Genomic DNA, 23,136 nt, shown 5'->3' with positions numbered 1-23,136 from the left:
TCCTCTCCTTTTAAAAGCATGTATTTTTCTCTATGGCCAAGGTATTGCAGAAAGCCATTTAGCAGTAGGATTCTTTATTTTTTTTTTTTAGCTCTGCCATGTGGCTTGTATGTGGAAGTGTGAGATCTTAGTTCCCTGGCCAGGGACCAAACCTGGGCCCTCAGCAGTGAGAGCACCAGTCTTCACCACTGGCCTGGCAGAGAATTCCCCAACAGTAGATTTTAATACGGTATGCTGAATACTTTAATTCTCCATAGCTGGGATAGGAAGACATTTTTATCTGGTGTTCCAGCTGAGCACTTGGTTACCTAGAAAGTAAAAAGGTTTTTGAGGCCAAGTTTAGACTTCACAGAAGAGAGTGGTATGATTGATTATTCATGTCGTCAGTGGGCATGGAGTGGAAAATTGTGGCCTGAATGCCAGATATTTTGCACCTCTGCCTGTATGTGAAAGCATCTTTCTGTTCCCTCTTGACCTCTCAATTGTCTGCTCTCATAGTATTACTTTTAATCAAAACCTCTTTATTAATTAATTTATTATTTAATTTATTTAAATGTTTACTGTGTGCCAGTTGATATAAGGATGACTGAGAAATATTTGTCCTTTAGGAGCTCACAGTATACAGGTAGAACAAAATTTTAGTAAATAAGCCAGTACTATTTTTTTAATGGACAAAGGATAAGAGCAATTATTCTGCATAAGGGAGGTGGGCCAGGCTACACTGAGGAAGTGACAGTAAGTGATCATTTTGTTACAAAAAGCAGCAGAGTTGGTAAAGGGCTAGTTCTGCTCAAAGACCGATGTACTGATTGCCATGGGAGCCTAGGTTAGGGAAGTGACAGAGAAGAGACTAGAAACCAGAACTGGGACTATCTAGATATGTGTGGTGGTTAAACCATGGGACTCCATGAAACTGCTCAGATATGTCCCTGAAAAATTGAAATGGTTTGTTCACCTGATTGGTCATAAACCTTGACTTGTCAGAACTCTCTTAAAGTACTAACTGAAATGAACAGAAATGGACATAGATCATATAAGAATTTGCCTCTAAGTAGGCTGGGGAAACAGTAGAAACAGTGTCAGACTTTATTTTGGGGGGCTCCAAAATCACTGCAGATGGTGACTGCAGCCATGAAATTAAAAGACGCTTACTCCTTGGAAGAAAAGTTATGACCAACCTAGATAGCATATTGAAAAGCAGAGACATTACTTTGCCAACAAAGGTCCATCTAGTCAAGGCTATGGTTTTTCCTGTGGTCATGTATGGATGTGAGAGTTGGACTGTGAAGAAGGCTGAGCGCCGAAGAATTGATGCTTTTGAACTGTGGTGTTGGAGAAGACTCTTGAGAGTACCTTGGACTGTAAGGAGATCCAACCAGTCCATTTTGAAGGAGATCAACCCTGGGATTTCTTTGGAAGGAATGATGCTAAAGCTGAAGCTCCAGTACTTTGTCCACCTCATGCGAAGAGTTGACTCATTGGAAAAGACTCTGATGCTGGGAGGGATTGGGGGCAGGAGGAGAAGGGGACGACCGAGGATGAGATGGCTTGATGGCATCACGGACTCGATGGATGTGAGTCTGAGTGAACTCCGGGAGATGGTGATGGACAGGGAGGCCTGGCGTGCTGCGATTCATGGGGTCGCAAAGAGTCAGACACGACTGAGCGACTGCACTGAACTGAGGCCACTTTTAAGAATGGCTGAACATATGGTAGATGCTCTTATTCTGAGATGTTAGGCCTCTGACATATGCTCTAAACTGAACCATTACTGTTTTCCTGTAATACTTGTTGCTGCCAAAGAACTCCACCTCACTTACTGAGTCAACCAAGTCAAAAAAAGAAAACAAACTCAGGACTCATCTTTGGCTCTTTCTTTTCTCTCATTTCTGCATCCTATTAGTGGCCAAGCCCGGTTGGTCCTGTCTCCTTAATATTGTTCAAATCTCTTCACTCTTGCTACCCTCACTGCTTGTGACTGAGTCGTTATCATCTCACCTAGATCCCTGCAGCAGCCTCCTACTCGGTCTCCCTGCCTCCCCCCACTTCCAATCCTTGGCCCACGTTGTGGCCAGAGTGTAGTTCTTTTTAAAAGCCAGTCTGATCATATCACTCCCATCTGTGAGCTACCTAGAAGTCAATGAAAGAACAAATGATTGTCAAAGAGGGTGGGGGAGACATGCCAAAGAGTGATCAGCAGTCCAAAAAGTTATAGCTGGCAGGTTGTGAACCTGAGGGTGAGATATTACAGTCAAAAGGTAAACAGGGTTCTGTACATACCAAACATAATTTTTTGAATAAATACTGAGCAAGTAAAAAACATTTTAAAGTGAGAAAAGGGCTGAGCCAGAAGTTTCAAAACTCTATATGGGCTTGAAATTCAGTCAGAGTTTCCTTGTTTAATCATCTAAAAGTTTGTAAAAATTATATCATGGGCAGAGGCAAGAGGAGGAGATGTAAGTTTTTTTTCCCATGTTTAAGATAATTATAGAGAGATCATGGATTTTGTCATAGTGGCACTTTTGAAAATAACATTTTAAAAGTTATAAATCTATACTTCTTGCACAAACTAAGAAAATGCAGAAAAACATAAAGAAAACTGCAATAACCTATAATTCTTCTAATCAAAGTAAGGCATTATAAATGTGTATAGGGTTCTCATCTCTTTCCACCCTCAAAGGTTCTCTGAGTATATCTTATACCAAAATGTATTTAACTATTCCATTCCCCCATGAACATTTAGACTGTTTTTCTCCTGTCCCTCCTCCCCTTTTGCTATTACAAATAATACTGGATAGAACATTTTCCTTATTTATTTTTAGTCTGTGCTTCTAATTCTTTAGTGAGATTACTGAATGAAATTTGTGTGAACAGTTTTAAACCCTCATTACATATTGTGTTAAAATTCTTTAGAATGATTAAAAAATTCTGGAAATGAATAGTGGTGATGGTTGTACAACCTTGTGAATGTACGTAATGCCGCTAAACTGTAAAGTTAAAAATGTAGAACATGGCACATTTTGTATTTTACCACAATTTAAAGAATACCAGAAAAAAGCAAATGATAGAAAAAGGAGAAATATTTTTAATGGTTTTTTTTGAAGAGTATTAATTTTATATCCAAGAACATTAGATAAGAAAAAACACTATTGCAATTTGGTAATATTATCAAAGACTTTAAAAATGCATATACCTTTATCTCTAGCAATTCTAGGGCTTCCCTGGAGGCTCAGTGGGAAAGAATCTGCCTGCCAAGCAGGAAATGTGGGTTTGATCTCTGGGTTGGGAAGATCCTCTGGAGAAGGAAATGGCAACCCACTCCAGTATTCTTGCCTGCAAAATCCCACGGACAGAGAAGCCTGGTGGGTTATGGATACAACTTAGTGACTGAACAACAACAATAACAGCAACTGGCAATTTTGCCACTAGGAATTTTTCCTGGGGTTATTATAAAAGATACAAATATATTTATGAATAAAAAAATCCTTTGGAAAACTTTTGGCAGTGTACATTTCCACAATCAGGCTATTAGTATTTATTCCATCTTAGTGTACCCATTCCCAACCATCTCATTTAATTTTATTATCTGCTTACAGTATCTGAGTACATTTTATCCAACATCTATTCACATTCTCTGAAATCTTGTTGCAAAGAAGATTTTTCTCAGCCATATCATTATAAATATACGATGAGAGAAATCTGGGTAACATGGAAAGGTGGATAACTTATGTGTGTTAGGGTTCAGGACTTTCATTGTTAGTGGCTCCATACACAGTAGTAATTTAAGACGGAGAATATCATGGCTAAAATTTACATATGCTGTAATACTCAAAAGATATTGGCTCAAATGTGGACTTGTGTTTTTATTGTCTCTCCTTTATAGGAATGACTGGATTCGAGTTGGTCTCTGCTATCCATCAAACACAAGTTTTCAGGTTACCTTTGGCTTTTTACAGCGGCATAATGGCTCGTTATCCAAAATGGAAGAGTATGAGCCTGTGCATTCACTGGAGGAATTGCAGAAGAAGCAGTCTGAGAGGAAATTCTATTTTGACTCCAGCACAGGGTAATTCAGGGCAACCAGTGAACGAAAATTTTTGCTTTTCTTTAATGGTGAAATTACTAGTTCTTCAGGGTAACTAAGAATAGGCTGTGATGTGACGGCTAGTTAGAAAAGCAGCTGATGTGGGTAATTCTCTGCTCATCACCATTAGGGGTTTAAGGAGAACTAGAATGACTCATAATTACAGTTGGCAATAGGAATCGAGTGAGATGTTTGCCGTATACCTATTAAGGCAATTTAGAGAGAGAAATTATCCTTGTCAATAAAAAACCAGTAGGCCCAGTTGAAAATTAAAATAATGTTTTCCATAACAACTCTAAAGATGATTATTTCCATATGATATAGTCCATATTTTAGCAAAAGCTCATTTTTCTCATCCTTTAAGGCTATCTTTCAAGTTGACCTTGGGTTTAAAAAAAAAAAAAAAAAAACACTGTGTAACCATGGCATATTTGCTTTCAACTTTCTCTAGGCTGCATCTTTCCACTTTTTAATTCTAATCCTGTTCACCTGGGGTCCTGTTGGCTTTGTCTGCTTTTATCCAGTTACAGTCTCTCAGCCTTTGGGTTATGGTAGGCTTGATCTCCTGTACTCTTCCAGAAAGTAGCATGCTCCTCCAATATCCATTCCTTAAGCTGACATTTCTACTCCACACCATTGTCTAGATACTATAAAGATACTCATGTAAATAAGATGCATTTCTTCTGCAAACTCACTGTCCACTGAAGGATGTGGGCATGTAAATCAAGTAATTGGAGGGTGAAAGGTTTAAATGCTGTAAGTCCTATAGCTTGCCTTTTGAGATAATCCATAAGTTCAGCCTTGGGTGGTCAGTGACAACCCATGAGGGTGACACTGGGGCTAACTCTTGAGGAGTGAGTAGGAGGAGATGAGTAAGTGTTCCAAGAACAGTATGGATAAATGCATGGAGGCATGAAAAACATGGCATGGCATGTTTGGGGAAAGAAAATTTTGGATTAAAGAGAAGGGTGGCCACACTGACTGTGGGGGAATGAGGTTAGAGTTCACTCAGTTGCCTTGTTAACGTTTGGGTAAGAAGCAACTCATTTACCCTCCAGGGCTGGTGCAGCAGCCAGTGTGATTAGCTTAAATCCTTTCGTATCATTTTCTCTTATGTTTAACTTCTAATTTTAAAACCTCGTTGGACTTTTAAAACCTTTTAAAACCTAGTTGGACTTTTATTCTATAGATGACAGAACAGCCACATTCCCAGTTGATTTTCTGCAAAAATAAATGTATGGCCCAAATTTGTAAGGACATTCTGGTGATCACAAATGAATGATTAATATGTAAAATGATAAGGAAATATTGTTTCATCTGGGTATTTCTAGAACCTTTCAGCCTTAGAGGTTCAAATTCTTTTTAATTCTGTTCATTTTGATGATTTTAATTATATATCAAAAGGCACGTGCCTAATTAGATCCCTGTCATTCCTTATGTATATGTTAAAATTACTAGATGTTGGAACAGTGGCTGATTTTCACCTCATAATCTCAACTTTGTATTGTTTGTTGACTTCATTTTAAAATGTGAACTTGTGAACTCCAGTAATCAATCACAGTTGATCAAGTCATTTTTAGAAACTTGACTTCTTTTGGTTTAGAAGGCCTAGGTTTGCTGACAAGACATTGGACTGCTGCCTAGAAGTTGCTTTTCCATTCATTTTGGAGGAGAATTCAGACTGGGTGGGACTGATCATTTCACTTGATTTTGGCCAAAGTATAGACAGAAGGACTCCAGGCCCATCTGCTCTTAGTATACATCACAGGAATTGATTTGAGACCATATCTTGGCCTTAAACAAACAAGTCTCAAAGTTGCTGTTTTTATTATTCCAGTTTTGTGCCTTAAAACAAAATAATGTATAAACCAAAAGAAAAAGAAAGAAAGAATAAACCACCCTAATTTACCAAATTCTAAACTCAACATAAGTATTAAGTTTTCCAAGGAATTTTTGAGCCAAGCCAAATTCCATCTTCCCAAATTACCTATTGAAGTTATTCAAACCAGAAATTTACTTTGATACTGTCCATAATGATGGAATCAGATTTTCATGATATTTTCTAAAGTGGTATTGTGTTTGACTTAGAACCCTATGAGGACAGAAAGGAAAGAGAAACAACTTTATTAGTTTCATAAGTTATTTTTCTTTTGAGAAAAAAATTACTTTTTTGGAGGAATATCCCCACTGGCCATGAGTTAATTTGAGGAACTCTTGTAAGTTTTTGAAAGTCAAAATCTAATACCCTTTGGACTGGTTTGTTCTGTGCAGGTTGCTGTTTCTGTATCTTAAAGCCAAAAGCCACAGGGATGGTCACAGTTACTGTTCATCTCAGGGATGCGAAAGAGTCAAGATCCAGGCAGCAACAGACTCAAAAGACATCAGTAACTGCATGGCCAAAGCGTATCCCCAGTATTACAGAAAGCCATCAGCCCTCAAGTCGATGCCATCCATGCTCAAAGGACTCTGTCAAGGCTGTGGAACCCGTCAGGTAAAACAAGGAGTAAAAATGGGCTTTAGTCCAAGAGAAAAAGTCAAAAGGTTCTGTGTAGTCAACACATTTTTCCCCCCTGAAACATCTGGGCTGCCCATTTATTTTAGTTTTTAAATTTATTTTTAATTGGAGGGTAATTGTTTTACAATATTGTGTTGGTTTCTGCCATATATCAGTGTGAATCAGCCATAGGTATACACATGTGCACTTCCTCCTGAACCTCCCTCCTACCTTTCACCCCGTCTCACCTCCTGGGTTGTCACAGAGCACCTGATTTGAGCTACCTATGTCATATAGCAAATTCCACTGGCTATCTATTTTACGTATGGTAATTTATGTTGCCATCCTACTGTTTGTCCTCCTTCCCCCACAGTGTCCACAAATCTGTTTTCTGTGTCTACATCTCCGTTGTTGCTCTGCCGATGGATTCAATACCATCTTTCCAGATTCCACATATATGCGTTAATATACAACATTTGTTTTTCTCTTTCTGACTTCATTCTGTATAATCGGCTCTAGGTTCATCCACCTCATTAGAACTGACCCAAATGCATTCCTTTTTATGACTATAATTCCATTGTATATATGTACCACAGCTTCTTTATCCGTTCATGTCGATGGACCTCTAGGTTGCTTCCATGTCCTAGTTACTGTAAATAGTGCTGCAGTGAACATTGTGGTACATGTGTCTTTTTCAGTTATGGTTTCCTCAGGGTGTATGCCCAGTAGTGGAATTGTTGGGTCATGTGGTGGTTTTATTTCTAGTTTTTTAAGGAAGCTGCATACTCTTCTCCATAGTGGCTGTGTCAGTTTACATTCTCACCAGCAGTGCAAGCACCAGGGCTTCCTTTGTGGCTCAGATGTTAAAGCATCTGCCTGCAGTGTGGGAGACCTTGGTTCGATCCCTGGATTGGGAAGAGGCCCTGGAGAAGGGCATGGCAACCCACCCCAGAATTCTTGCCTGGGGAATCCCCATGGACAGAGCAGCCTGGTGGCCTACAGCCCATGGGGTTGCAGAGAGTTGGACACAACTGAGTGGCTAAGCACAGCACAACAATGCAAGAGGATTCCCTTTTCTCCACACCCCCTCCAGCATTTGTTTGTACATTTTTTAATGATGTTTGCTGCCAGTTTATAAATATTGAATGATTTCTCCTGAATTTTAGCCCACTCTAGAATTTAATGATCATTAAGAAGCAAACCAGTCCAAATTTATAATAAAATCAGTCAAAATGTATTTACACATCAGTTTGCCCTGGGTCACTGTGGATTTATTGGTTGTCATCTTTTCTTTCTCAGCTGTGATTCCATTACAATATCACTATTATGTATACATGTCAGTGATGTGGAAATATCTGTTTTCTTGGCAGTGGGAAACTTATCTTTAGAAAAGGCACTCATGAATATTGTTTCCTTTAAGATGAAAAACCATTAATTTGAAGCATATGCTATTATGTTTACCTGTAATTAAAAGTACAAACTGACTTTGGCTAGAAGTGAAATGCTTCCTGTGACATATTCTTAATGAGACAGTCTTCTAGATCTTGAGAAAACTTGGCAGTGAAAGTAAATCCAAAGTATGAGCTAAAATCAGGCATGGGGAACCCCATAGGAAGTCACATTGATTCCAGGAGAAAAAGAAGTACAGACTCAATATTGCCCTAATTAATGTTTAACCTGTATATAAACAAATATGGGTCAAGAGGAATGGTTCTCAACTTGTGGTCCCCAGACCAGCAGCATCAGCATCACCCAGGAACTTGTGAAAAATTCGAACTCTTGGGCACCACCCAGTTCTACCCAATCAGAAACTTAAGGGGTGGGGCTTATGGTCTTTGCTTTAACAGACCCTGCAGGTGATTCTGATAAACATTCACATTTTAGTTCCATGGGCCTGGAGGAGTTTTAAAAAAAGTTCTTACTGCCACAGAAATGCATACTGTAATAAGAGGGAGAAAACCTCTAAATATTTCTTTTTATTTCTTATTTCTAATTTTTCTTGTTTCTGTCCATTGGTGGCAGTAAGAACAGGGAAAGGAAGGGGGATTTATGCTTCCTGTTGTGATATATGGTGATTATTTTTCTGATGACAACTCACTATCACAGTCTTGGTCTCTTATACCCTTGAGCCACCTCTATACTCCAGTTCAGCTAAACTAACCAACAGACCAGAAAATAAACCAGGTACAGAAATAAGCTTATGTGAATCCTTGCCTGTCCTATGTAATGTTTTGACTGTTAAAGTGAAATTGTCAGATAATCTTTGTGGAGAAGTAAATTTTCCAGCCTAATTCTCAAGTTGAATTTGTTAAGAAAGTCCTTCATTACTGAGAAGACTTCAAATAATTTATACTTAAGAAATACTAGAATTTATAAAGATAATTTAATCATCTGATAAGTAGGAAAATTCACAAGAATTTTTGACTTCAGACCTGAGACTTCAAACAAATGTTCAGCTTCTGGATACTTAACATCATGATTATCTGCTCTTGCCATGATTATTTGTTCTTGTTGGCACTGATTTATAAGAATATATATATATATATATATTTGGCTCTACCACATGGCTTGTGGGATCTTAGTTCCCTGACCAGGAATTGAACTCAGTCCAAGGTAGTAAAAGTGCTAAGTCCTAACCACTGGACTACCAGGGAATTCCTCGGTACATATACTTTCAAGTGTTAAATTGTGTGAAGAGTTGAGTGCTTTTGATTGAGAAGATAGCCTTTAGGGAGGCGGTAGATGGTGGGATTTGGAGGTTGGAAGTGGTTTGAAGTAGAAGGGAAAATGGAAGGGTTTTCTTGGGGAAGGAACAGCATCTGAAAAGGCAAGTGGCATAAGAGTGGAAAACTGAGGGAAATGCCCTGCATGTTGAATGTGGATAGAATATGGGAAATAGAATAGAATAGTGGCTCTGTTTGTGGAACATTTTGCATGTCAGGTAGAGAAATTTAAATAAAATTGGTGATGTACAAGGCCCCTAAAAGTTTTTAAACAGAGTAATCCTTGTCATCTATACTTCTTTCCTCAATCCTGGAGTGACTGAATCACAGTTGAGGATAACTGGTCTGAAAAGAGCCTTCAAAAAGATTTGTGACTTTTTTGCATGAAATGTTTACAAAGATTTAGATTAAGAGCTGATCTTATTAACAAGATTGCAATGACTTGAAACTGGGATTGCTCTAGAAAATGAGGAATATACCATTCTCCTATTAAAGCTTATATCAAAAAATAAAATTCCAGGTCATGAAATATGTACAGAAAGTTCAGAGAAAAAACCCCAAAAAAACATTCACTGGCTTTGATATAGTTGAGTTTATTTTGAAGGATCTTTTTGGAAGGTTAACATAGATATGGAACTTCTTCCCCATGTAGGCGGTGTTTACAAGTGACCCTCATACAAGCTACCTCCCTGTGCAATTCCGGTCACCCAGTCAAGCAGAGACTCAGCGTGGAGATGTGTCTGTTATTTCTGTGAGTACCATCTGCTGTGTGCACTGCCTCAGCTTCTCACTTTTTCATTCTATCCTGGTAACATAAATTATCTCTGACAACATTCACTTGTTTCTAATCACATTTTTATTGTTGGTAGTGAGCTATACAACAGAGGTATAAATACTCCTAAACCATATGTATTTTTAAATAAATGAAATTTATTAAATTTTTTTTCTCAGTTTATTGATTTCTTTTAGGCAAATGTTAAAATTATTCAGGTGACCCAGATTCCTTTTCTATAGGAGAAAAGATATTTTTGGTTTAAAAAATTGTCATTGGTAATTAATATGTAGGAAATTGTTTTTAACCTCAGTTTTTGAAACTTTAAAGAAGCTCCCCAGTTATTTGATTAAAATATGGAAGGTGAAGGTTAAAATATGGAAGGTGAAGGTTTTAAAATCTCCTCAGCCTCTTATTTTGAGATTGCTTGGCTCCCAGTTTTTCAGATGAGGAAGGTGACAATGCAAAGTATTAGTTGTCTTTAAGTAAGTTAATGGAAGTGTAAGTGTTATTAGCCTGAGTGTCAGTATTGGAATTTGGCCTAAAAGCCAAGTTCGCCAGCAAGGTTAATCAGCTCTAGGAGGGAAAGTCACTCAGTCGTGTCCGCCTCTTTGCGACCCCACGGACTATACAGTCCATGGAATTCTTCAGGCTAGCATGCTGGAGTGGGTAGCCTTTCCCTTTTCCAGGGGATCTTCCAAACCCAGGGATCAAACCCAGGTCTCCTGCATTGCAAGTGGATTCTTTACCAGCTGAGCCACCAAGGAAGCCTATCCCTTCTCCAGCAGATCTTTGCAACCCAAGAATCTCCTTCATTTTAGGCGGATTCTTTACCAACTTAGCTATCAGGGAAGCCCGCTTTAGGCATGTGGCCTGTCCAAAACTGAGTTGACCAGAGTGCATCTATATAAAGGGCCCTTTGGGTAGGAGGTATCTAGCCAACTGATACCCACCCAGGGCCTGGGCTTAGTCTCATGTGGTCTCTTTGGGAGCTTTTTTTTTTTTTTTAAGTGGTGGACAACACATTTACAAATTCACATATATGTGAACAAACTTAAATCTTTTTTTTTCTTCCTCTCTCAATCTCTTTTATTATGTTAAAGTACACATAACATAAAACTCACCATCCTAACCATTTAAAAGTGTATAGTTCACTGGTATGAAATACATTCATAATATTGTGTGGCCATCACCATTATCCACTGCCAGAACTTAACTCTGAATTAAGAACTTTTTAATAATTTTGAATTAAAAATACCCCTACTTAAGATGAAGAGGGTGAAATGCAGAGTTATTAATCATCAGGTGTAAAGTTTCAGTTGAGTAAAATACATAAACTCTCAAAATCTGCTTTATAGCATTTTCCCTGTAATCAGTAATAATATATTGTCCACTTAAAATATTTAAGAGGATGGATTTCATGTTAGTGTTCTTACCACAATTAGAAAGAAAGGAGGGAAGTAAGGAAAAGAAAGAAAGATCCCTACTAAATATAACTCCAAGGTTTCTCACGTATATATACCTATTGCTCTATGGTAGCATGTCTTCATTTTGTAGTATATTCATGACGTAGGAAGTTTGTTAGCTCAGCATCTCAGTAAAGTCAGCAGTGTGAAGAACCCATCCCAGCCTCCTTGTGTGGAATCTGCTGGGTGTCAGTTGCAAAGGGATGCAACTGGGTGCTGAGTCTCTGCTCTACTAGCTTACCAGGTAATTAAACAAGATACTGTATTGCCCAGACAGTCTCAGGTAGGGTATTCCTCAGGGTCTGCAGACATTGTTTGGCTCCATTGCTGGAGTCACTGCGTGCCTGGGACCGTAAAAGAGGTCACAGAGGACTGTGTTTTGTCATGCTTACCTCCAACACTTTTCACATGTATCACCTGAAAAGTCTTTGCTGGATGTGGCCTTACTTTAGTTTTTATGGAAAATTTTGTGTTTCTTTTAAGCAGCAGGTTTTCAAGGGGACAGTTTGAGTGTGTTAAAGATCATGATTTTTTTTTTTTTTAAATCAAATATGTCTCAGTTCTAAGTATTCAGATTTTAAAAAATGAGTTACTTTCAATCTTTCTAAATATAGAATGGCACTATATATTAAGCACTTCTAGAATTATTCTCTGGACTAGAGCAGTTTAAATACAGGCAAAAAGCCATTTTGAATTCCTGTGAGATCATTAGTGATTAGAAATAAAATTTAGAATTTAAAATTTAAGTATAACTTCTCCAAGTGAGGACAGGTATAATGAAGAGAGCATCTCTCATTTGTTAACTTTTAAGATAGTTTATAATTTTACACATTTTAAAGAGAAACAGTGCCTATGGCTTAGTGTTAAATCATTTTTTCAGGCAAGATTTTTTTCTTTCCTTTTTTGGTTGAGGAATTTATGAGATTTGGGTATATCTGGAATTCCTTTTTCTTGAAAATGTCTCGAGCCATTAATTTAAAGAGAACGACTGGAACTTTCAGTTCACAGTAATTGTTTGAACAAGATTATCACTACTCGTGGCTAAAATTCTGGTAAAATTTCCTGTTTTCCATTTTGATTTTAAGGGAGACCTATATATGGAACAAAGCAGATGAAACTATCTGCCTCCTCTGATGTTTCAAACCTAAGCTCTGATGGGGCAGGAGTTTATGTGGGTTAAGGAAGTCTATCTCTCTACTTACCTACCTATGTAACTAGTTACCTATTGTATACAGTCTATACAATATATTTTTTTCCTGAGCAATGTGACAACATCTGAGCTTCAGTATAGAGGCCGTCACCTGATCACTGAGTTGGAAACTCAGTGAGAGAGTATGTAAGAATGAAAACCCTGAACCTGCAGAGTCACCCTACTCAGCTGAGTGTAGGCTGCCATGTCTTGCTTAGAGAAATCAGTAAAGACCAGTCAAGGTAAAAGCCTATGAAAACACAGACTCAGTTTCAAATATTGGAAGAGGAAGAGTGATGGAACATGCAGTTTGAATTTTGGAATTATTATTTTTGATTCATGGGTTTAGAAGACAGAGGGAAAGGGGCTGGAAAGATACTGAAATGGTAATGACAGCAGGGGACGATCTTGTATTCTCAGATCAATGGCACCGACTTTCCCTTCCGAAGTGTGGGTGTCCTCCTCCTGATTGTGGATGCCTGCAGTGTTCCCTTCCGGTTGACAGAAAAAAAGGTTTTCTCTTTCACTGATGTCAGTCGCATGGAAGAATACTTAAAAACAAGCATCCCTCCAAGGTAGGTGAAGCTTGCCCTGTATAAAGGATAAGGTACCTTAAAGATGACACCTGGCTAACTCTGAGTTTTGGCTTCTCTACTTTTCTTTTTTACTCTGGGTATTTAGGATTCTTGAAGGATGGATACTCATTCCTTTTCCAGTTTCAGGTTGATGCCTGTGTGATCTAAGTTGCTTATCATTGATAAGTGAGGACTTGGATGTTAGAAGAGTTTGCAAATGATGGGAAGGTTCTTGGAAGGAGAAAAGCTCAACATTTTGGATCGTTCCTATCCCACTTCTTAGTATTAAGCTGGTCTACATTGTACCCAACTCTCTCAGAAGGCTCATTATCATTTTAAAACAATTTTATTGAGTTTTGCCTTTGTAACAGTCTATCCTGCTGATGAACCCTTGGACAGCATTGTGCTCTGACTCTGGTATAGGAAGTTGCCACCCGGGTCACTTGGAATTGACTGGAAAGGACTAAATTGATTTTTTAAGTGGATGAGTGTGTGATCCCTTTTTTAAGAGCCCTAGCATGATTCATTTTTCTTTGTTAGTATCTGAACAAAGGTGCACCGTGCTGTATTTGTATTGGGCAGACCCTGACTGGAGGCAAGAAGATAAATTCAGTCCCCTTTCTGCCCCCTTTGCTTTCCTGCGGACATTGATTTTACACACAGGCTTTCATTTAATGAAGCCCCAAAAGGGAGGAACATAGGCTTCCCAGGGAGCAAAGTCCTATGTAGCTTTTGAATCATCATCAACTGATCTGGTCACTTACGCTCCTTAGACTTTAAAGAACCAGATCTCAACAAGTCCTGTAAAGTCATGATATTCTTTGAGTATAACATTCTTTGTGTACATATAGCTCTATCTTCTGGTTTAATACATTTGTAGGTATTTACTTTGCAAGGCCTCAATTTTCTTTATGTATCTAAAGATTTTTTTCCTAATGTTGGAAAATAAACACAGTCACTTCACCTAAAACAATCTGGAACATAAAGCTCACCACAGATGTTTAGAGCAACACAATAGTCATGCAAGGCACCCAATATACTAAGAAAAGAAATGCTTTATTAAAGGATATATGATAAGAGTAAAAGGAAAGGCTCTCCCTGCTTCTGAATGGAAAAGTTAATACTGTAAAGTTGTCAGTTCAGTTCAGTCCCTCAGTCGTGTCCGACTCTTTGCGACCCCATGAATTGTAGCACGCCAGGCCTCCCTGTCCATCACCAACTCCCGGATTTCACTCAAACTCAACGTACATCAACTTGGTGATACCATCCAGCCATCTCATCCTCTGTCATCCCCTTCTCCTCCTGCCCCCAATCCCTCCCAGCATCAGGGTTTTTTCAAATGAGTCAACTCTTCGCATGAGGTGGCCAAAGTACTGGAGTTTAGCTTTAGCATCATTCCTTCCAAAGAACACCCAGGACCCATCTCCTTTACAATGGACTGGTTGGATCTCCTTGCAGTCCAAGGGACTTTCAAGAGTCTTTTCCAACATCACAGTTCAAAAGCAGCAATTCTTCAGCACTCAGCTTTCTTCACAGTCCAACTCTCACATCCATACATGACCATTGGAAAAACCATAGCCTTGACTAGACAGACCTTTGTTGGCGAAGTAATGTCTCTGCTTTTTAATATGCTATCAAGGTTGGTCATAACTTTCCTTCCGAAGAGTAAGTGTCTTTTAATTTCATGGCTGCTCATTGGAAAAGACTTTGATGCTGGGAGGGATTGGGGGCAGTAGAAGAAGGGAACGATTGAGGATGAGATGGCTGGCTGGCATCACTGACTCGATGGATGCGAGTCTGAGTAAACTCCGGGAGTTGATGATGGACAGGGAGGCCTGGCGTGCTGTGATTCATGGGGTCTCAAAGAGTCGGACACGACTGAGCGACTAAACTGAACTGAACTGAACTGAACTGAATCACCATCTGCAGTGATTTTGGAACCCAAAAAAATAAAGTCTGACACTGTTTCCACTGTTTGCCCATCTATTTCCCATGAAGTGATGGGACCAGATGCCATGATCTTTGTTTTCTGAATGTTGAGCTTTAAGCCAACTTTTTCACTCTCCTCTTTCACTTTCATCAAGAGGCTTTTTAGTTCCTCTTCACTTTCTGCCATAACGGTGGCATCATCTGCATATCTGAGGTTGTTGATATTTCTCCCGGCAATCTTGATTCCAGCCTGTGCTTCTTCTAGCCCCTTGTTTCTCATAATGTACTCTACATATAAGTTAAATAAGCAGGGTGACAATATACAGCCTTGATGTACTCCTTTTCCTATTTGGAACCAGTCTATTGTTCCATGTCCAGTTCTAATTGTTGCTTCCTGTTCTGCATACAGATTTCTCAAGAGGCAGGTCAGGTGGTCTGGTATTCCCATCTCTCTCAGAATTTTCCACAGTTTACTGTGATCCACACAGTCAAAGGCTTTGGCATAGTCATGTGACTCTATCTAAATTAAAATTTAAATCTAATACATTTCTGTTAGTGTACCAGTAGGTTACTTTTCTATTGTATTTGACAGTTGATGATGAAGTTCATCTGGAAAAATAAATAAGGGAGTCATAAAACATTTTAAAACTAATTATAATAATACAAGGGGCTTATTTTATCAGATATTAAAACAAACCATAAAACCATAAAGTGAAAGTCTCTCAGTCATGTCCAACTCTTTGTGACCCCATGGACTATACAGTCCATGGAATTCTCCAGGCCAGAATACTGGAGTGGGTAGCTGTCCCTTCTCCAGGGGATCTTCCCAACCCAGGGATCAAACCCAGGTCTCCCACATTGCAGGTGGATTCTTTACCATCTGAGCCACCAGGGAAGCCCAAACCATAAAGCCATAGTAATTATGTGTAGCAGTGGCAAAGGAGAGAGATCAGAAGAGAAAATCCACAAACAGATCTGACTGTATGTGGTGATATACTCATAATAAAAGTAGCAATTTAAACCAAGCCATGGGAAACATTTTCTTTCTTTTTTTTTAAGGATTGGCGTTTATCCATTTACTTAGTAAATAGATAGTAGAACATAAGTAGACGTATAGAACGTCTGAAACAAACAAAACCAACCTCTTCTGTTAAAATAGTTTGCTCCATGACGGAGCTGTGTCCTAAGCCATCCACTAGGTCAACTGATGTATATGACTTTCAGTTCAGTTCAGTTCAGTCGCTTAGTTGTGTCCGACTCTTTGCGACCCCATGAATCGCAGCACGCCAGGCCTCCCTGTCCATCACTAACTCCCAGAGTTCACCCAAACTTATGTGCATCGCGTCGGTGATGCCATCTAGTCATCTCATCCTCTGTCATCCCCTTCTCCTCCTGCCCCCAATCCCTCCCAGCATCAGGGTCTTTTCCAATGAGTCAACTCTTACACATGAGGTGGCCAAAGTATTGGAGTTTCGGCCTCAGCATCAGTCCTTCCAGTGAACACCCAGGACTGATTTCCTTTAGGATGGACTGGTTGGATCTCCTTGCAGTCCAAGGGACTCTCAAGAGTCTTCTCCAACACCACAGTTCAAAAGCATCAATTCTTCGGCACTCAGCTTTCTTCACAGTCCAACTCTCACTAGTTTTCCCTGTATTTAGAGACCTCCTTGTAATAGAAACATTAAGTTCTAGGTGCGGAATTGAAGTAGACCCTTGTAACAGCAAGGATGAAAAGGCATGTGGAGTGCTTTTTGTTTTTTGAGTTCTGCTTTTATCTAGTATTTACTTCAGAAAGGTACTCAGTAAACACATGTTGAATTATTGAAACTTGCTCTGATTTTCTAACTTTTTTACAGGTCAGTTGTCCTATTGAGCACAAGAGGACAGATAAAGCAGTTGAATATTTCAGATTCATTAGTACCTCTGGGATTAGCCAAACCAGCCAATCTTTATAACAAAGGTTTGTTTGTATCTGTATTCTTCCATAAAGTTTTTAGGAGAGCAGCAACATATGCATTTTTATGGTGGAGTGTAGCTACCAGCCTGCTTTCATGAGCTTGTTAGGCTGGGGTGGGTATTATGAAGATAATTTCTAAATCAGGAGACAGTGTTAGAGGAAGTGTGTTGGGATGTCATTTGTTATTTGGGGCAGGAGGTGGGTGGTAAGAGTTCATTCTCTGACGTAAGGAAGTATAGTTTTGTTTTTTGTTTTTTGTTTCACTCACCTCCACCTCACCTTTCACATTATATTGCCTGAAACTAGTAGAGATACAAATTGAACTTTTTTTTTTTTTTTTAGGGAGTACCATATTTTTGGGATTCAATGGAAACTTTAAACCATCGTGGACTAAGCTGTATACCAGCCCTGCTAGACAGGGCCTCGGGCTGCTTGAACAATTTATACCTTTGCAGCTGGACGAATATGGTTGTCACAGAGCTGACACTATCCGCCGAAGAGACCTGGAGCTGTTGAAGCAAACTTCAAAGGCACATTAGAGACTTAACTGTAACTTAAGTGCTGGGGGATAAAATGTGAACTAACTTATTTAATTTATGGCATTTTAAAATGACACTGTTAACCCAATGGAACCATTTTCCTGTTTGAGGCAGAAAGAGGAGAAAAGTAAGAGTTTAAAGTGATTGCTTGAATACCAGCTTATGCACCTTCTAGTTGTACAAAATGTTAAAGAATTTATTTGTATTTGTTAGGCTGGTATATTTCAGAGATCAGTTCTCTTATCCCTCACGTCCCAGTCCTGTGTTTTGTAGTGACCATAAACAGTGCTTCACCTTTGGTAAAAAATGGGATGTTGTGAGGGAAGGGGAGCTTCTGAGAGTCAGCCTGAGGAGAGTCAGTCCTTGAGAGGACCAGCTCTTGTAGCACCTTGGATACTTGAAGTCTAATGTTCACTTGTGTCGTTGACTTTGCGTCAGCAGTTGACCTGGGTGGCTGGCATGTTCAGGAATGCCTTGTGCCCTGATTCCACGCAGCCTTTGAGGATTTTGTATGTTACTGAATGATGGAGTTTTAAGTGGCAACTCAGGCCCAGCTCATGCCCTTTTTTGCTTGGACATGTGCTATTTTTATTCATTTGTATATTGATTCCTTCTAAGGATTCAACTTTCAAACAGCAAGTATTATTGGGGAAAAAAAAGGGCTTTTATGGGTTCGACATCCCTTTAATCTGTGACCATTGGGCAAAAATTGGACCTGCACCTTGGTCTGATATTGGTGGGACCATTTTTGCAGCTTTAATCCTTAGCCTGTTTGACTGTATATTTGTATTTAAAATGCAAGAGCTGAGCTAAATATTTACATTTTTTAAAAAAAAGGAGCAGGCCATTTTCCTGAACTATTAACTTGTGTCATTTCAACTTGCACAGAGGAAGTCTGTTCTTGGAGTTACTCCTGCACCCGTTTTTTAAATTTGTTTTTGTTTGTGGATTTTTTAAAAAAAGCTTCTCTGCTCACCAACCTGGCAGGACAATTGCAAAAAACTTAATGATACCCCGAAATATTGTACTCAGGGAGAGGAAAAACAGGAGAACCTTTTAAGGGCCAGAATCAAGGAGAGAATATTCAGAAATAAACCTCTTTTTAGCCTTAGAGGAGTCCATCACTCTTAAGTAAATCGTTAGAGCCCACTGAAAAAAAGGCACTGTGATGCCCTATTATTCTTCTTACTGGGTGTGTGCATCTCCTGCCAGTGAGAACTGCATGTGGCTCAAGGAGCTTGATGCCACAGCCAGGATGTCACTACACCAAGAGGAAAGAGGTGTTGAAATGCTTTTATCTTTTCCTAAACCCACAATGTATGAAGTGTAACGTGGGGATGGCCACAGCAAGGAATATGGTCAGGCTGACTTTGGCAATGAGTACAGACAAATTCACTCTTCTCTATCAAGAGCAACAGCTAACAGCCTGTCCTTTTGTGTCCAAAAGAAACTGCAGAGCAGCTCTGTGATTTTATTTCCATTACCTTACAAAATATGCTACCTCAAAGTGCTACCGATAAACCTTTCTAACTGTAAGTACTCTTGTTAAAAGAGTACGTGTCTTAATCAAAGTTTAGGTTTTGGGGTGTTTTTTTTGTACATTGATAAATGAAATCTTACCTATTAAATATATTATTGGATCATGGTTCCTTAAGGTGATTAAAGTTTGTGTGTATGTGTGTTTTTTTTTATGACAAATATCTTTTATGTGTGATTTTTAGAGTTTGGCTCTTTAAAGATTTGAAGAGAATATGTAAGTTCTAAAGCACTCAGTTTTTCTGATTTATATGCTAATGGTCAGGGCCCAATTTAAATAAAATAAAAATATGTGTGCATGTATTTTTTCATGTATGTGTGTGACTGTCTATCTAGCAAGCAGTCAATTTTTTTTTTTCATTCCATATCCCATCTGTAAAGAAGCTATGGGCAGAAATAATGAGGAAATTTTCATCCACTAGGTAGATTTTGTAAGACTAAGTAACTTCAGAAGGCTGGTGCAGAGGTTCTTAACTGGCTGCACATTGGAGAAAGCTTGGGAGCTTTAAAACCTATGATGGCCTGGTCTGTTCCCTCCACTCCAGCTCCTGCTTCACATTTAATTGGTGTGGGGTGCAGCCTGGCCATTGGAATTTTTTTAAAAGCTCTCTGGGTGATGCTAATAACATGTAGCCAAGGTTAGGTATCACTGTACTAATATAATAGGCCCACTGTTTAACCTCAGTCTATAATTTTTTGTGTGATAAAAACAAAATTATAATTATCTATTTTTATTTGTGATTCCTATATTGCTTATGGAACTCCCAGCCCTAAACAAAACATTTTGCTATTGTCTGAACTTTCAGATGGCGTTTTTAGTCCTTAGTTGTTTCAAATTGTTAAATTGGTTATCAAAGCTGATATACACATTTAAGGCTATTGGGAGCTTGCAGTCTGTTTTATTTCTACTGGGAAAATGTGTTCAAAGGTGATTTATAAGTTTATAAGCATTTTCCATCAGGTGAGGCAGTTGGTTGAGTTCCAGAAATGTGGCCGTCCACGAATTGGCCAGCTGATGAGAAACACAGGGCCTTCTCATATATCGACAGACTTGGGTTTTAAGTCTTTCCTGTGAGATTTCTCCCTCTCCACCTGAATCAGCATGTTGTATATTATCTTCAGAGGCTGGAAGAGAGTGCATGTGAGAAGATGAAAGGCAGGCTCATGATCTTACAGAATAGGACTCCAAAGCAGCCACTAAACTGATGTTTAGACCTGAGAGTGGGGAGGAGGTTTATGACTCCTCTGTTCTCCAGCTCCGTCAGAAGAGAACATATCCTTGTACCATTAGATGGAATATTTGGTTTGGAGGAGGGGTGGGCAATGCGGTGATGGATAGAGGCTTGAATGCTTCAGATAACTTAAGTTTTCATTCCTTAAGGGATGAAGTAATGTTTGGATAAGCCCAGTTGAAAGGCATTTCAGTAAGCAGGTATGCACTTAATTTAAGTATGTGCTTTTTTTTTTTAAGTTGGTTGTAGTAGGTAAGTACTTAAATTCCACTGTGACAGTGTTTGTTGATTTCATGATGCGTGGTTGGAGTTTACCTTCCAGAATTCTTGTTTGGCTCTCAGATACTTGTGAAATCAAGTTTAATAACCTGAGAAATTCCCCTAGAAGTGAATACCATGAATGGGAGTAATTGGGTAACAAGTTTGTATATTTATAGTTAGTCTTAACTTAGTAATAATCCAGACTTTTAGAAATACGAATGCACACTGGACTGGAGCTCATTTTCAACAAAAGGGAGGGAAAAAAGTTAAGAAAAGGCATTGCCAGCCCCTTGCTCACAAATAACAAAATGCTGTTTATTTCTTGCTGGACTCTTGGCATCATTTGTAAGACTGAAAGTTTTACTCACATTTATCTTCGATAAGAGAGAAAAACTGAAAAAAAAGGATGCTAGTTAGGCCTTGTTGTAGGGAAGGGCACAGAACACTTTGCTTTTATATGATAAAATTAAAGAATGACTGATTGAACTATGAAGATTTCTGAATGAGGAACTGTGTCCCACAGGGCATCCAAAAATATCAGCCATAGCAATATCTGAAAATCCAACAAATAATGGGTCAGAAAACAACTTCATAGATTCATTTAAAATTTTTTTCTAAGATGAACATTGTAATTAGTCTGGTTATGAAAGTAATAGCAGATTTAAGATTCGTCCTCAGAAAAGCTTAGATTTTTTTCATCAAAATTGGTAAGTCAAGAACTGGAAAACTAACCTGTCGAACAAACCTGTCCCCTTGACCGGTTTTGTACTAATTTTGAGCTAAGAATGGTTTCATATCTTCAAATATAAAACGTTAGAAAAAGTCAAAAGAAGAATGATATTTTATGATGTGAAATTATGTATAATTTATATTTTGGTATCCATTAATAAAGTCTTATTGGAGGATAGTCGTGCCCATTTTGTTACATATTGACTATAGCTTGCATTTGGCAATGGCATGTTTGAGTAGTTGCCCAAAGACCATGGCCTGCAAAGCTGAAAATATTTACAGGCATGCTTTGTTTTATTGTGCTTCACTTTATTGCATTTCCCACATATGGGTTGTTAATTGAAGGTGTGTGGCAGTACTGCATGGGGCAAGTCGATTGGTACCATTTTTCTGTAGCATTTACTCACTTGGGTTTCACATTTTGGTAATTCTTGCAACATTTCTAACTTTTTCTAACAAATTATATTTGTTATGATCTGTGATCAGTGATCTTTGTTGTTACCACTGGAAAAGGATTACAGTACTCACTGAAGGCTCAGATGTTGATTAGCATTTTTTTAGCAATAAAGTTTTTAAATTAATAAATGAACATAGTTTTAGACAATGCTGTTGCCCACTTAATATACTACAGTATAGTGTAAACTTTTATATCCACTAGTAAAAAAGTTTGTGTGACTTGCTTTATGGTGATATTGTTTTATCACAATGATCTGGAACCAGACTGGAAGTGTCTGAGGTATGTCTGAACTATATTCCTTTACTGAAAGAGTTTGCTGACCCTTGATCTTGGTGTAGAGTATACTGGTGTTCATTGTACTATTCTTGGAACCTTCCTAAGGCTTGAGAATTTTTAAAACAAAATTCAGGGAAAAATCTTCATCAGAATCACCTGAGGTACTCGATGAACCTGCAAAATCCCAGGCTCTAACTCAGACTGGAGAATTGGCATTTCTGGGAATTGCAGCTGGAAATATAATAGTATAACAAGCTTCTCAGGGAACTTCTCTGGCGGTCCAGTGATTGAGACTCTGAGCTTCCAGTGCAGGGGTCACTGGTTCAGTCCCTAGTTGAGGAACTGGAACCCCACATGCCGCGCAGCACAGCCAAAAAATTAAATATAATAGTAACAGTAAAAACAAGCTCCCCAGGTGTTTCTTATGAGCACTGACATTTGAGAACCCCGTAACAAGTAGTAAGCCCCTGTTACCACTCTCTCTCTTTTCCTTTAATAGAGGATACAGCTGAACAATTTTTTTTTTTTAAACTCTAACAGCTTCATCTACACTGTCTTCCCCACAATGTTTGGTGACTAATACAGGGCAGAACTGGTCCACAACACGGTATGTGGTGGTTTCTGCGGCAAAGGTTTGTAGCCTGTGATAAAGTCTCTTCACTGTCTGAAATTCTCACTGTTAGAATTATTCCTTTGACTAAAATTACTTCTAGAAAGAAATCCCAGCCACCCTTGAAAGTTCTTTTTATTATTTTAAGGAGTCTAAAGGAAAGTGTACAATAAGCTACAATCAGGCTGCATGACTAACAAAAACCTAAGTTTCTTTGCTTTTGGGTGGAACTGTAACCCACATTTATCAAAGTGCTGATCGGCAATTGCAGGTCTATTTTTTTTAAGGTAGAATGAATTATTTCATA

At 38.7% G+C, this 23,136-nt stretch overlaps 1 protein-coding gene across 1 annotated transcript in view; it reads left to right on the top strand.

Annotated features, from left to right (window-relative positions):
* The window catches only part of CEMIP2 (cell migration inducing hyaluronidase 2), an 81,765-nt gene extending 60,103 nt beyond the window's left edge, over positions 1–21,662 (top strand). Inside the window, exons 19-24 of the mRNA XM_040252310.1 lie at positions 3,884–4,066; positions 6,356–6,575; positions 9,954–10,052; positions 13,149–13,303; positions 17,089–17,192; positions 17,532–21,662. Coding sequence (XP_040108244.1) covers positions 3,884–4,066; positions 6,356–6,575; positions 9,954–10,052; positions 13,149–13,303; positions 17,089–17,192; positions 17,532–17,728 — 958 coding nt within the window. The 3' untranslated portion in view covers positions 17,729–21,662. The remainder of the gene's footprint in view (positions 1–3,883; positions 4,067–6,355; positions 6,576–9,953; positions 10,053–13,148; positions 13,304–17,088; positions 17,193–17,531) is intronic.
* The last annotated feature ends 1,474 nt before the right edge of the window (positions 21,663–23,136 follow it).

The sequence above is a fragment of the Oryx dammah genome, unplaced genomic scaffold (genome assembly GCF_014754425.2).
Source record: "Oryx dammah isolate SB20612 unplaced genomic scaffold, SCBI_Odam_1.1 HiC_scaffold_1, whole genome shotgun sequence".
Classification (NCBI taxonomy): Eukaryota; Metazoa; Chordata; class Mammalia; order Artiodactyla; family Bovidae; genus Oryx; species Oryx dammah.
Note: the sequence above shows the minus strand (reverse complement) of the source record. Positions and strands in the feature narration are given on the sequence as shown.